The sequence below is a fragment of the Mixophyes fleayi genome, chromosome 4, assembly GCF_038048845.1.
Source record: "Mixophyes fleayi isolate aMixFle1 chromosome 4, aMixFle1.hap1, whole genome shotgun sequence".
NCBI lineage: Eukaryota > Metazoa > Chordata > Amphibia > Anura > Limnodynastidae > Mixophyes > Mixophyes fleayi.
Genome location: NC_134405.1, coordinates 193,366,550 through 193,382,829, shown reverse-complemented (window position 1 = coordinate 193,382,829; position 16,280 = coordinate 193,366,550). Strand labels below are relative to the sequence as shown.

At 39.2% G+C, this 16,280-nt stretch overlaps 1 protein-coding gene across 13 annotated transcripts in view; it reads right to left on the bottom strand.

Moving 5' to 3' along the window:
- The window catches only part of NRCAM (neuronal cell adhesion molecule), a 200,955-nt gene that overhangs the window by 31,230 nt on the left and 153,445 nt on the right, over positions 1-16,280 (bottom strand). For 5 of the 13 annotated variants that reach the window (XM_075209048.1, XM_075209049.1, XM_075209053.1 and 2 more), the window contains 8 exons: positions 15,940-16,041; positions 15,359-15,556; positions 15,001-15,071; positions 13,865-14,090; positions 13,649-13,764; positions 13,045-13,249; positions 11,113-11,232; positions 9,774-9,950 (listed from right to left, as the gene is read on the bottom strand). In XM_075209048.1, the coding sequence (XP_075065149.1) occupies positions 9,774-9,950; positions 11,113-11,232; positions 13,045-13,249; positions 13,649-13,764; positions 13,865-14,090; positions 15,001-15,071; positions 15,359-15,556; positions 15,940-16,041 (1,215 nt within the window). Of the gene's footprint in view, positions 1-8,836; positions 8,873-9,764; positions 9,951-11,112; positions 11,233-13,044; positions 13,250-13,648; positions 13,765-13,864; positions 14,091-15,000; positions 15,072-15,358; positions 15,557-15,939; positions 16,042-16,280 lie in introns of all 13 variants that reach the window. The other 8 variants (XM_075209041.1, XM_075209046.1, XM_075209045.1 and 5 more) reach the window with 3 other exon arrangements.

Sequence of the window (16,280 nt, the reverse complement as noted above, 5' to 3'; positions counted from 1 at the left end):
ATCACCTAATCCAGGTCCCCCACACTCCTCACACACACATACATCAGAACACTACCGTTCTATAGCAAACCTCAAACACATCACCTGTCTACCCTCTCTTCCCAAGTCCTTTAAATGTGCCCTTTGGAATGCACGATCTGTTTGTAACAAACTTACCTCCGTTCATGATCTCTTCCTCTCAAAAAACCTCAACCTTCTGGCAATAACAGAAACATGGCTCATGCAATCAGACACTGCCTCACCTGCAGCACTTTCACATGGTGGCCTCCATCTCACCCACACCTCCAGACCTGAAGGCAGACAAGGAGGTGGGGTTGGACTACTTCTCTCCCCACAGTGCACATACACAGTTCTACCAAATGTCCCATCACTCACGTTCACATCTTTTGAAGTACATGCTATTCGCATTTTTAATCCATTCTCCCTACGTGTTACGGTGATCTATCGTCCCCCTGGAGCACACCAACAATTTATTGAGGATTTCTCTGCATGGCTCCCTCACTTCTTATCTTCAGACATCCCCACCATCATCATGGGTGACTTCAACATCCCCATTGATAACCCACCTTCCAAAGCTGCTTCCAAACTACTCTCTCTAACATCCTCACTTGACCTCTCCCAGTGGATTGAATCATCTACTCATAAGGATGGCCACTGCCTTGATCTTGTTTTCTCTAGACTATGCTCAGTTTCTAACTTTATTAATACACCCTTCCCCCTCTCGGATCATCACCTTATCAGCTACACTCTCACCCCCACTGCTCTAACCTCTCTACTGTCTAACTCAACCAAGCCTCCTCATACTCGTAGAAATCTGAATTCTATTAATCTTCAACAATTTTCCACCTCTCTCCAACACCTTCTCTCCCCTATCTCTACATTCTCATCCCCTGAGATGGCAGTACCTCATTTTCACCTAACCTTAGCAACGGCCCTTGATCAAGTGGCTCCAGCGACACTTCATACTACACGTCGACTTCGATGTCAACCGTGGCACACCAAAGCAACACGAAATCTTCAAAAACTGTCCCGTAAAGCAGAACGTCACTGGCGTAAATCTCGAAGCTCTAATGACTTCTTCACATATACTTCTGTCTACCACTCCTATCGAAATGCTCTGGACACTGCAAAACAAACATACTTTCAATCTCTTATCTATGCTCAGGCTTCTAACCCCAAACGCCTTTTCAATACATTTAATCATCTTCTCAATCCTCCCACCCCGAACCCTCCATCTACTATCAGTGCTCAGGATCTTGCTACCTACTTCAAGGACAAGATTGATAAGATCAGACTAGAAATGGTATCCTCTTCCTCAACAAGCCATCAGCTCATTTCCTTCCCACTACCCTCTGACACCCTCTCTTCATTTGACCCCACAAATGAAGAGGAAATTTCTACGCTCTTCTTATCTTCCTACTCTACCTCCTGTCCTCTTGATCCTATTCCCTCGCAAATTGGTAGATCCCTGTCTTCTGTGCTCATTTCACCTCTAACTCAAATCTGTAATCTCTCACTCTCTACTGGCATCTTTCCATCACTATACAAGCATGCAGTGATTACTCCTATTCTAAAAAAACAAAACTCCGACCCAAACTCTCTCTCAAATTACCGTCCCATCTCTCAGCTCCCTTGCCCCTCCAAGCTTCTAGAGAGACTTGCCTACACTCGCCTCACACGCTTTCTTTCCGCAAACAACCTGTTGGATCCTCTTCAGTCAGGCTTTCGTTCTCAACACTCCACAGAGACTGCGCTGACCAAGGTTGTTAATGATCTGATCACTGCTAAGACTGAACGCCATTACTCTCTCCTAATTCTCCTTGATCTCTCGGCTGCATTTGACACAGTTGACCACTCTCTTCTCATACAAACGCTGCAATCCCTAGGTCTTCAAGACACAGTTCTATCCTGGTTCTCATCTTACCTCTCTAATCGCTCTTTCACTGTTAATTTCTCTGGAGCCACATCTGCTCCGCTTCCCCTATCAGTTGGAGTACCACAAGGCTCGGTGCTAGGTCCTCTGCTGTTCTCTATCTATACCGCTTCTCTTGGAAATCTAATAAGTTCCTTTGGCTTTCAGTATCATCTCTATGCGGATGATACCCAAATCTATCTATCCTCTCCTGATATCTCGACATCTGTGTTGTCCCGTGTAACTGACTGTCTTTCTGCCATTTCATCTTGGATGTCCTCTCGTCAACTCAAACTTAATCTTTCTAAAACAGAGTTAATAATATTCCCACCCGCCAACAAGAGCATACCTGACATTTCTATCTCTGTTGATAACATGACCATAAATCCCACCCCACAAGCTCGCTGCCTAGGTGTAATCCTTGATTCACGCCTATCCTTTGTTCCCCACATTGACTCTATATCTAAATCATGTTACATACATCTAAAGAACATTTCCAGAATCCGCACATATCTCACACAAGACACTGCTAAAACCTTAATTCATGCACTAATCATCTCCCGCATTGACTATTGCAATTCCCTCCTTACTGGTCTTCCCAAAAACAGACTCAAACCCCTAAAATCTATTTTGCATGCTTCGGCAAGACTGATTTTCCTTGCAAATAGCTATTCCTCTGTTGAATCACTCTGTATGTCTCTACACTGGCTGCCTGTCTTCTACCGAATCCAATATAAAATACTTTTACTAACCTACAAGGCCATCAACAAAGCTGCACCAACATACATCTCCTCTCTTGTCTCAAAATATCTCCCAACTCGGCAACTCCGTTCTGCAAAAGATCTGCGTCTCTCATCCACCCTCATTACATCCTCCCATTCCCGGTTACAGGACTTTTTTCGGGCTGCACCCACTCTATGGAACTCTCTCCCTCGCACAATAAGACTCTCCTCTGTTCTACAAACTTTCAAGCGTTCTCTGAAAACCTACCTATTCAGACAAGCGTATAATATTCCTCAACCACCATCTTAACCTCACTACCTTTAGCCTGTTACACAATTTCACACAAGACAACTACCCCCGGACCAACATTATTGTGTGACAGGATCATTTAGCTTATGAGTCACCCTACCTTTGCAGTCTGGCTGGGCCAAGATGCAAAATGTATACTTAACCTCATGTGTCAATCTCCCATTGTCCCATAGATTGTAAGCTTGCGAGCAGGGCCTTCTCACCTCTTTGTCTGTTTTACCCAGTTTGTTTATTAGTTTATTACATTTGTCCCCAATTGTAAAGCGCTACGGAATATGTTGGCGCTATATAAATAACTGATGATGATGATGATGATGATGAATAGGTCGCACTCTTCAGTAATATTCCAAAAAAACCTATAAGTGTCCGTAATGTTAACATTAAAAAGTCTTTTTTCAAGCAACATGCAGTTCTTTTAACGAAATCCCCCCTATAAATTTTCTACTTACAGGACAGACTTTGTCAACAAAAATCTGCAATGCTCTAGTATCTTGAAAATCCTTTTATCCAATAAATCGTGGCTAAATGGTATCTCATTGCAAAACGTAAACGATGTTACTCATCTCACATTTGTTTGGGCTTGTTGATGAACTCCTCCTCGCAGTTTTAGTCATATGTAATAAACGGAGATACACATAACGTAATCCTGTCTTCACAAAGGGAATGTAATAAACACTTTAACCCTCCCAAGAGTGCAAATAATAAGTGCCTTCCTGACCTCAATAAATATATTGCTCCTGTTTTCTCCACGGTAGTGAGTACACTCACCAATTGTTGGAGTTAAGAATCACCCTTCTAATCATCATCATCACCATTTATATAGCGCCACTGATTCCACAGTGCTGTACAGAGAATTCATTCACATCAGTCCCTGCAACATTGGAGCTTACAGTCTAAATTCCCTAACACACACACACACACACACACAGACAGACAGACAGACACGGGTCAATTTTGAAAGCAGCCAATTAACCTATTAGTATGTTTTTGGAGTGTGGGAGGAAACCGGAGCACCTGGAGGAAACCCACGCAAACACCGGGAGAACATACAAACTCCACACAGATAAGGCCATGGTCGGGAATTGAACTCAAGACCCCAGCGCTGTGAGGCAGAAGTGCTAACCACTTAGCCACTGTGGCTATAGAAATCTGCATATTTTCCTTCATATGGACACAAAATAAGACTGTGTACTCCGCAGCACTTCCGTATGATGTGTCTCAAAAATGACAACTAGTGTTATATTAGTTTGCACAAAAGTTGAATATATGTCATCGTTTGACCAAGATTTGAACCTGATGACACTCATCTGATTCAATGGGAGCTCTGGATTGATGAATTAATTTAACTTTTGTGCAAATTAATATAGCACTAGTTTGCTCCTTTGGGAGAAGAGACATCACAGAGAAGTGCTACAGACCACGGGGCTTATTTGTGTCCCTGTGAAGGAATGTCTGTGGATTCATTAAATGGATAAGATGAATCTTTCAAGATACTCGAGCATTGCAGATTTTATTTGAAACTGTCTGAGACATAAGTTTGTCCTGTGAGCCAAAAAAGGGGGGATATTGTTAAAAAAAACTGCATGCTGCTTAAAAAAAGACTTTTAATGTTAACATTACGGACATTTACATGTTTTTGTGGAATTTTACTGAAGAGTACAACTTATTTTTTACTATTATAGGACTGTTTGGTGAAATGATGAAAAAATAGGGAGGCAGAGAGTTGGTTTCTCCTTGTTTTTGACTGGTCATATTTTGAATTCACTTATTTTATTTATCTGGAAGCACAAGACTAACCTGAAGTTTATCGGATATAGTTTGGTATTGTGTTTTGGTGTGACCCTTTGTGGCTGAGTGTGAGCTGCATCCATCTGAGCACCTAGGGATTGTTCTATTTTTTCTTTATTCATTATTAATCCAATCCATAAATCCAAATCCAGGTCCCCACTTTTGCATTCAATCCTCATATGTTCTTAAAAATACATCTTCTTATTAATGCATATTAAAAAGCAGTAAAGAATAATCATCAACATACATGTCTATATGAATAAGGAGACACTAGTCCCCTACTCTGCTCTTCTGAGCATGTGCAGGAGCTGGCGCATGTATAGTAAACCCCCGTTTGGCATTGCCAGGCCGTCCCACAAATTTTGCTATGGAGCTTAATGATACCAGGTTCTGCCAGGGGTGTGCCTGGCCTTTCTGCTGCCTCTAGCCTCTATACAAAAATCAAAATACACATTGTTATCACTGTTGCCAACTTATCTCTTTAATAAGTGCCACTTGTATGTTACACAGGTTGAGAGTGACTCCAACCACCACCAGAACAATTTTTGTGTGTGTCAGTAATAAAAGTAAAGAGTTGACAACTGTGATTTATAAAGTATACTCTACAGATGAACAAGGGAAAACGGAACAGAGAGATTAGTGTAAATATAGGATGAAACACAAGTTAATAAAGAGTCACATAAAATATACAGGGTTTGTCCATGCCGCATACTGGAGCTCAACGTATTCTTTTTCTATTTTACAAACATATATAGTACACAAAAACAACAACAGCACACAGTAAATGTATGAATACCCAAGTTTACTGGTGTAGACAAGTACCAATTGATTCCATCAAAAGTAAATCTCACTACGTTTAGTAGCACAGCAAACATTGGTTTAAAGTAAAACAAAAGGCATTACTGAATGTTAAAAGACCTGAATGCCTCTATTGTTTAAAACATTGGGGCTCATGTAGAGTTGGACATATTTTATTTTGCACCACATAAGAATGTTTGTACTGCTCATGTCTACCAAAAAAAGTAATGCATTAATTGATTTGCAGATTTTTGTGCATCCTGCACCTGAAGAGGCAGAACAGGGAAGGAAAAAGGCGGTACAGGGGAGGAAAGAGGCGGTACAGGGGAGGAAAGAGGCGGGACTAGGGAGTCAAGAGGCTGGCAAGCATAGGCCAATTACAGGCTATGTTTACGTAATTATGACTCAAGTAGACCTGGATGCAGACATGCTCTTTCTCTTGTGGGGGCTGAAAGGCAGGTGCAATAATGATAATGATCAGCAGTGCTAGAAAGGTGATGCTGACTGGCCGATTGTATTTTGACCCATCCAGCTAATACTTAATTCATTAACACCTATATTATATGAAGATGTAGACATTTATACGTATTACTTAATTTAACTTCCATTTAGACTACTGCAGAAAGGAAGATTCATATAATTCACACACTTGCACTAGACATATGTCAGGCGTACAAGTGTGTATACTTAGAGATGTGTCTTGAAAGTGTTAGTAGTAAATGTTAAAGATTCATCACCCTATTCCCTGTGTATTTGAATGGGAGGAGAAAGCGTTGTCGAGAGGCTTAGCACTGTCTAAACCCTAAATGTTTTCCTTAACTCACTGCTCTACAGATCATGCTTAGTGGAAGTGTACATCTGAGCAGAATATAATTTTGGATCCATACAATGCTGGCTTGCACTTACAGCTTCCTGGGACTTCTAATGCCTTCCAGTGCAGGTGGTCAATAAGCTCCCTGCTGACTGGATACTGTGCTTTTCTTCTCTGAGCGCAGTGCTCAAAAGAGATGGCAGTGGGGAGAAGGACCCAGGGCAGACCAGGTGGCAGCTAAACAGGGCCTGGCAACTGAAAAGTCTTGATAGGACCCTCTCAGCTACCAAGCCCTGTAGCAGCTGTAAGCCCTGTAGTTAAGCCAATGGCTTCCACACAGCTGTGGCTCATACACTTATTAACCAAATAATAACCAGTGTCATATAAAAAATGTTGTACTGTCCTGTTTGCCTACAAGTAGGGCTAGCATGGCTGCAAGAAGAAACCTCAGTGTGGGGTTGTCAGGGTAGGTTTGGCAGGTGCTTTAGTAACTGCCCCACCTTTCCCCAATCTGCCAAGCCTGGAAATAATTCCGATTTCAACATTGGAGGACTAGACTAGGTGAGAATTCTAAATTGATAAGGATCTGACGCTCTGCTGATCGTTATGTCTACTTGGATGCATAAAGCAGATGAGCCAAACCTGAGAGAACTAAGGCTCATATTAATTCTGCAGCAAAATGACTGCTCTATTTTTATCACAATTAAACTCATTTATACTACCCACAAAATATATACTTGAGGATCGTCCCACTCAAGTTTAACTTTTCTGTTTCTCCTACTAAAATACTACTCAGTTTAGCTTCATTTATGTCTTAAATTGATCATGACAGTGAGAGGATAATTATTACGTATCATGCTATTTGTTTCAGTCGTTTTTATTACATAACGTTCTTTTCCAAATAAAGTACACTTGGAAGATATAAGCAGCATCCCATTGAAAATACAGTATAGGTCAAAACATGGCTTCCACCTCTTCCAAGAACATGGAAAAATACATCCTCTTGTAAGGAGAAAAATTATACGAAGCCCCTCACTAATCAGGGAATATGTCCTTTTCACCTATGGAATTTCATTTAAATAATCTCTTCCCACAAAAGGAAATGTAATTTTGATATGCCTAACCTGCACTCTGCAAGAATCTGCCTAGCTTCCCCCATCAGATGATGTACAATTTTGCATCCTTTAGAGATTATGCTTCATCTAGACTGAATTAAAATTTCTCAGTAAACTGAAAAATGCAAATATTGTTAAGATATAATGGTTGACAGTTTATTTCAAGTTATCTTTGTGGCACAATAAGTAAGCACATTTGGCTGTTAACCAAAAGACTGGTGGTTCAACATCAACTACGGACATATATGGTTGATTCACAATTTGCCATATACAATGTGTGACACTTGGAACGTATGGAACAATAGCCAACATTCAGAGCATAAGAGTTAACATTTTAGTCTAATGATAGGAATGAACAAACAAAACAAGTCCTAGGAACTATGTAACCACAGTGTCTCAATATTTACTTCTGACCTTTAACTAAAATGCAGCAGCCATACTAGATGTATGTAACTGGTTCCTGATCATTCTGATCAACCTTGCAGTATGCAGAGGTTACCAAACCTGACCTGTTCTTTTAATGGTCTATAAATATGGCACTTAATGTACCATTTACCACAGGACGGTGCCTTCGAAAAAGGGAAAGACGACTAATGTATAATCCAGTCCAATTAGAAATCACTGTACTGTCATGTGATTTACTCACATGATACTCTGACACCAGGGCAGAGGAGGTGCTGCAGCTGTGCTTCACACAGCAAGAGGCAAAGCCAAAAATGTGAACCACACCAAGTGGAACGAAGAGGACTTGCTTGTCTATTTACAGGTGAGACTAGGATGGTGGGATCTAGTTTATTGGAACCAGAGTCAACAGTATTTTTGGATTAATATAAGGGTATAACTTGTGAAATAATTTTCAGGGTAGAAAGATAAGGCCTCATTTATATAATCAATATCAGACCTAGACGAAGATTATGATACCAGTGGCTCGTCAACTATTTTTGAACTACAAATGCCAGCATATTCATTCTGCCAGAGGTTGGCAGTTAATACTTGGGCTGTTTAACACCACCAAAGCCCACACTTTTGAAGGGTTTTACAGGTATACTACATATGGGTGCAGGTGAGGTGGACCCATGTTTTGATTAGCGCCTAGGACCTAATGTAATCTTAATTCATCACCATCTGTCAGAATTGTCTGCAACATTCCATTACACTTTTGTGATCTACTGGTTAGACTTGATGCTAGCAATTATTTGTTATCTCCCAGAATATAACTGTATACTAAACAGGTGCATCAACAATAAAAACAAAGTATGAAAATGTGATAAACTGCTTCAATATCAGCATCTGTATAAATGACTTAGTTTAACACCGTGGTGCCCTTTCGTGATGGCAAGCTTTCACACACTGAGAAAAGCATGCAACGTTTCATTTTACCTTTGCCTGCACCCACAGCAGGTGGGGGAATACCAGCTTTAAATGGAAACAGAGGGACACTGAATAAATTAGATACAAGACATAATGTACACACACTCTCTAGTGGAATCAATTATGCATTTGAAACTGAAAATTAGTAAGAGTAGAAAACCAAAGGAACACTTAAGTCTGAGTACCAAACACTAACTACATTTTCTGAAGCATTAACGGACCTGAAATTCTTGGGAGCATGAAAGCACTTTAAATATATTATTGTTTTTACAAAGTAATTCCTATGGTTGCATTTACTGTTTTACCTGTTGTATATTAACTATTCAATGTTGTTACTCACAAAGCATAACTCCCACCAGTGTACATGGCCAAAATGAGACACTTAAAGAGATGTCCACTCATACATCTATCCTCAGCCATCCCCTCATACCCAAAAACAGATGAGGATTTCTCATTAGCTCAATATTGACACTTTTTTCCTTGGAATAGATGAATCCAACAATCACCTGAATGACCAATATGTATCTCCCTCAATATAGACAAATGCAGCAGGGTTCTCTGAGTGACCCTCACATTACTGTATGTGACAGTAGGCTTAGAATACAAGTAGCTCTCCAGCTGCTGGGCACCTACATGTCTCAGCATGCCTACAAGATCAAACTTGCACTGAAACTTGTTGTATCTTTTAACAACAGTGCGCCAGCAAATTATATGTAAAACAAATTTAGATCTAAAATCATCCAGTAATGGTGTGTCAGCTCTTCTTAAATTGTAAACATAAATAAATAAATCCCACCTTACTTTCAATTAATAATATATAGATTTTCTACAGGATTTGGAAACATATGATAATTTATTTTTTGCTTAATGAAAGAAAAACTAAAATGTCCTTTGAAATAACATGTAAATAAATGGGAAGGTCTATACAGGTACATACCCATCTTACCTTCATCCATAGCAGTTATTGCTTCCTGAGTACTTTGGCTTCCAGGGCCCACAGCAGTGTGTGCATGAAAGTAAAACTTGTACCTCGTATTTTGGTTTAAATATTTTAAAACATAACTTGACTCGTTTGCAGGGATTGTAATTTCAACTGGTGGCCCAAGTTCATGTGTCGCATTTACTAGAATGAATAAAAAGCTGATTAAACGACATCACTGCACCTAATATACTCACATCACACAAAGATACAATAATTAAAAACATAACAGAGCTAAAACTTTAGCACATTTATTTGAAAGCTGCTTGAACATCAAAGCAAAAAGTTGTTACAATGTAATCTTTAGCCAATGGAGACTTAATTAAGAATACTTAACAAGACATAATTATGTCCTAATGTCTCTACACACACCGCTGCATCATGTACAATATTCCTGCTCCAATGATGCCAGGAATGTGAATCGTGATAGGAGCAGGGTGTTGGCAGAGGACTTCATATCTTAGTAGTAGAACTCATGGGCCCCAGAAAGGAGAATAAATATAGTATCTACTACAATAGGCCTGATAATTCCATTGGTTTACAATGAGGGAGAAAGACATTAGTTCGTAAAAAGATAAAATCTTTCAACTCTTAAAGCACATCTCTCACCTAAAATACGCATGTAAATTGTACACATATTTAAACATATTTTTGGGTATATTGTACAGTATAAACTACATGTATTCATTTTTTGGGATCAATCTGTGCTAGAGTGTTCAACTACTAAGATATCTTCCGGAGAATTATTGGAGCATCCACCACTTCCAATAAAAACAGTCCGGTGATCCATAAGCTCATTTCTGGTTTTATCATTATATTTATAATACTTTTTATTGGAATACTTGGAAAGGCTATTCTAATCAATTGCCACTAGTGCATTACAGATTAAAAGGACTTCATATACATGACCCTCCCCTCCAGAAAAAATGGCAACTCTGTAGGAGAGGCAAGTGTTGGATACATTGTGCTACAAAACAGACCCTTTCTAGTTTGCACATATAACCAAACATGCACCAAAAACAAATCCAAGAAGGTGGACTTTTACAAAGATACATCTGAGTAAGACTGTAGTGTTGCTGTAGTGTATGTAGTTCTAAATAAACAAGCTGACCACTTAAATATATTATCTGCTCTTCTTGAGCTCATGCGCACAATACAGAAGATGACAGGTGGTTCATGTCTACCTCTTCTGAACTCTAAAGTAGTATTACATGCATTTACCTTCATGTTGTACATGTGAAAATGTCACTTTTTGGTTGTAGATACACTGATTTTGGAATAAACAAAAGTGTTGTACTGGGCTTACTTGACTGGTACTTCAGAGTATATTGTGTCAGGACCCCATTTGGATGCACAGGTGGGCTCCATGTCAAAGTTAATGAATCAGGCGTTCGATGAGTAATATGTAAAACGGCCATACTCGGAACTACAGAAACAAAAGTCATTAACTTCCCTTGTAGTACATTGAAAATGATACATATTGTTAGTAATGGTGATACTATATATAGTACTTTTGCACATATTTTTACTAAGACAAATTGATGGCCCCATCAATTTATAACATGAAAATAAGAATTAATTAAACTTGACATCGGTAACTTATTACCAGGAACAAATTGTTAACACATAATAAAAACATTAAACACATATATTTTGTTAAATTGTTGCAGGAATAAATAAGTAGCAGCATCAATGTTACTTTATGAAAATAGTTTTCACAATATAAAATTCAAGTGTGTACATGTAAAGCATTATTTCTCATATTATACATATCCAATTGATTGGTTTGTTATTCAAATTAAGATAAAATATATTAAAACACATACTTTACATAGCAAAGGGAGAAATGTGGTACAGTAAATTGCCAGAAAATTATTATTTCATTAAGAAATGTAGAATGTATGTTATTTTTAGCAGAGGACCCTTCACAACTTAAATCATGGCATATATCTACGAGCAAGTTCGCTATTTTCTCTTGTTACATTTTAATACATATTTAACTGCAACTTCTGACAAACCAAATATGGTCACAAGAGCTGCCATGATCATCGCAACATCTAGTGATCACTGAACCCGACCCTGGTTGTTACTTTAATTCCCATTTCCTGCTTACTCAGAAATAGCACATTTTTACCATTTTTATGACAGACAATAAAAGTAAAGCTGATGGTAGTATCCACATAGGTCTTTGGCTCTTCACATTAACACAAAATACAAGTCCACATAAATGATGTTATTGGAGTGGAGTCAAAAAAATAAGCCTCAGCGGCCATTATTGCATGGGTGTAAGGGCCAGGTGTATCTAGAGACAGCTGGACTGCTGTGGAATGGAGGGTGAATTAGAGGCTGTGGAGGATTATATTTACACGCAGAAAAATGTATACACAAGAATATAGAAGTATACAGTTTAAAGGTGTATGCACAAACATGTAAAACAAAACTGGAAAATGGGGAACCTCCTACACAGCTAATTTATGTAAAGCCAACCCTTTAAATGTGATACATTAGACAAATACAATTATTTTTCACCATTTCATTCATAATAAATTTGATTTATGAAGATACAATGTAACTAATTGTCACCTGGTGCAGGAGAGGTTATACTATCTAACCCGGTGGTGGAAGTGGACTGGTATACAGTGATAAGCCACAAAGCTACTTCTCCTACTGCGTTGATTTGAAAACTATCTGCTGCTTCATTCCGGCGCGTCTAAAGTTCCATGTCGACCAGTAATCTGACCAATACTAATTTTAGGCACAATTCTTCTGGAAATCCTACACTATGAAGCTCCCCACTGTTTATCGCTTTACATGAATCTTACTTTTTTGAGAGGAGTTGCTTTGCATTTTGAAGAGACACCTGAGACCCAGTTTCAGATGGCAGAATCCACCAGCAGTAAGGTCATTTAAATCTTGAACCTTCATTTCATATTCTTAATCTGATTGCACCAATCACCTTTACACTGGATTGAGCAGAGTTAGTGTGATGTGATTCGGCGTGTAATCTGAAGTTTGAGAGGATGGGAGTGGGCACTGAAAAAGTCTGCTCTATTTGTAAGATTACCCTCTTCCTAGTTTAACAGTTGAAAGGGCATATTCTGTCTTGTCTTAACAAAATAGTATTTACTGGCAATGTAAAAGCTCTGTTTTGACTTATAGTAGATTACTTTGGCAAAACAAATATGATGTATGCATTTAAAGTGTTTTGGGTTTTTTCCGTATAAAAAGAGCATATTACCTCCTTCTGGGGTCTCAAAGTATTTATCCTTGCTGGAAGGACCTTCCCCTTTGCCATTCACCACTCTAACGTTGAGAAAGTAGTTGGTGTTGGGTAATAACCCAGGGAGCATCCCATGGGTCTTGTTTCCAGCAAATGTCAGCATCCATTTTTCTAGATGCCTCTTATTTCTGTTTGTCCGATTCTGTGCTTTCCAGTAGTAGACCTACAATATTTAGGTACAGAGGATGGAATATAAAAAATGTACATATAAAAGTAGCAGTGCATAACTGAAGACAGTACTACCAAACGTAAATGATTTGGGATGGTAAATAGTGAGGACTCTCAGACTCTTAAGGTTTCTAATGTTTTATTTTATATATATATATATATATATATATATAGCGCTTTTATTTATACAGTCCTTGAAGAGAGACTTATTGCCTATTACCTAAATAGACTCTATCAGCTGAAATGACAGTTAAAATTGTATGAATTCTTTTTCAAATTGTACTCCTATACTGCATGTGTGATAATGTATTGTTATTAAACACTTTAATTTAGGATGTGTCTATCTTAGAAACAACATGAGGGCTATGTAGGCAGCAGATCATGGAAAACCCACCCGGTATCCTTGTAGATGACCACGGACAGATGTTAGAGGGACAGAATCCCACTGAACCTTTATTAAAGTTGTATTAATGACATCCACTTCAACGTTACCAGGAGCAACCATTGGAACTATTAAGAAATATGACGAAAAAAAGTCAGCACACTGCATTTCACACTCATTACATTCACATAACTTTTTTAAAGGTGCTAAGCCTTTTAGCATACTTACGGTCTTCTCCCGAATGTCCAATGACGATAGCAGGTTCTGGAGCATATCCAAGGTCATTTAAAGCTTGAACCTTCATTTCATATGGAACAAATGTTGGAGTGCCAGACACAATATATTTGGAAACATTTGCAACAGTGACAGATGTCCATTCCTCATCAACATCTTTCTGCCTCCAGCTAACTTTGTATTGAAGACCAGGTCCATTAGAATCAAAGCCTTTCAGAGGCTGTTTGGGTGAGCATGAAAAAGCAATACGTTATGGAACAATCATATCAAATTAAAATTTTGGCTGCTCTTAGAGGAGAAGTACAAATTGCTATTTAAAATGTACACAAGTGCATTTCATTGCATGAAGGTGAAAAAATGAAAATTTTTACAACAATGCTTATTAGTAAATATAGCTCCAAATCAGGGCCGGACTGGCCATCGGGCCCTTCTGGCAAATGCCAGAAGGGCCGATGGCTAGTTGGGCCGATCCGATGGGGGCACCATGCCCGCCCGAGCAGCGCAGCTCACTGCGCGCTGCTCGGCGGAGGGAGTTCAATGAGATGTGCGGTCGTGTGATATTAATCACATGGGATGGCACCTGTCACGCGTCCCATGTGATCACTGGCAACAGCCGCACATCACATTGAACTCCATCCGCCGAGCAACAAGGTAAGTGTGTATTACTGAGGGGGGCTGTGTGTATTACTGAGGGGGGGCTGTGTATTACTGAGGGGGCTGTGTGTATTACTGAGGGGGGGCTGTGTGTATTACTGAGGGGGGCTGTGTGTATTACTGAGGGGGGCTGTGTGTATTACTGAGGGGGGGCTGTGTGTGTCACTGACTGGGGCTGTGTGTCTCACTGACTGGGGCTGTGTGTATCTCACTGACACAGGGGGGCTGTGATAAATGTAATGTTTTATTATAATGTATGTATCAATGCCCCATGTTGGCCACACCCACAAAACAATGTAGTCACGCCCTTTTCGGCTACGCGGCGGCACAAAGCTTCTTTCAAGCTTGAACTGAGGTGTGCCTCTGTATTTTAAATGCCAGGGCTGATTTTCAGTCCCAGTCCGGCCCTGCTCCAAATGTACCATATACATCTCTGATAAAGTATTAATTTTTCATGCAAAGATGATCAGACTTACTTTCCAGGTGATTACTAAGTTGTCTGGCTCTGTACCTAACCCTTTGACACCAGACGGACTTGTATCAGGCTCTGAAAATGACAAAATAAATATGTGTTTATCGAGTGCTTCCTTTTGTTAACTACTGAATAATGAATTTGCGTGTTGGTTGTGACATTACACCAATTCTTTAAATGAACGTAAAGTAAATATGTTAAACATAGTGATCCCTCATTATAATGCTCAACTTCTTAGAGCACAGAACATGGATAACGTCATAAATTAATGTTACAAATACATTTATACACATCAAATTTGTGATACATTTGTGGCTAAATTTAAATTGCTATTAAAACAAGTTGTTTTGTAGTTTACAAACCTGTCGCCTTGGTCATATAACGTTCTGAAGGTTCACTTGGGTCACTCCGGCCAATTTCATTAACAGCGATGACACGGAAGGAGTAGTTGATATATGGTGATAGGGTCAGAGTGGCTGTGGCCTGTGTACCACTGACCTTGGTCTGGATGTGCCATACTCCTGGTTCATGCATTGTATCTTCATACTCAATGAGAAATTCTAAAGACAAATGAATAAGCTTTATGCACTTTCAGATGTCTGTCTTTATGTTTCTGTCACTTTGACAAAATATTATCTATGTGGTTAGATTCAAACATGTGAAACTGAACTATGGATTAATAAAGTCAAACAATTACAATGATTCATTTTCTATATCTAACTTATTTTAGTATGTTCCAATAAAACATCAGTCATCACGTAAAGAAAATCATACAGCCTACAAAGCATGAGAGTAATAAGTTGCTTCCCAACCATTATATCACAGGTGAAAGCTTGGAAGCACTGAAATAAAAGGGTATTCTGATAAATTATATTTTTATATTTTTCTTAACTGTATGAGAGTTAAGTGAGCAAATGACAGCAGCTTTTTCCTATTAAGTTACCCGTAATAGGGCTGTTATTGTCATCTCCTGGCACCCACGAGAGCTGCACACTTCTTTCAAGACGATCAGTCAATTCTAAATCAGAAGGTGCGTCTGGGCGATCTGAAAGTCAAATTCTCCATTATATTGTGCTGACGGGCTGCTTCCTGTAGCAACTGAGAGGGATTAGCAACAAAGGCAGAAAGGAATCTCTGGAGCAAATCTATGTATTCATGTGGAGCAAAAAAGTGAATCCATTTCCATGCAACCGAACAATACATTGCAAATGACAGCTGTGGCAAGTCACACAACAGTGGAAGATAAGACCGAAGATGTCTGTAGATTTGTCATAAATAAGGATA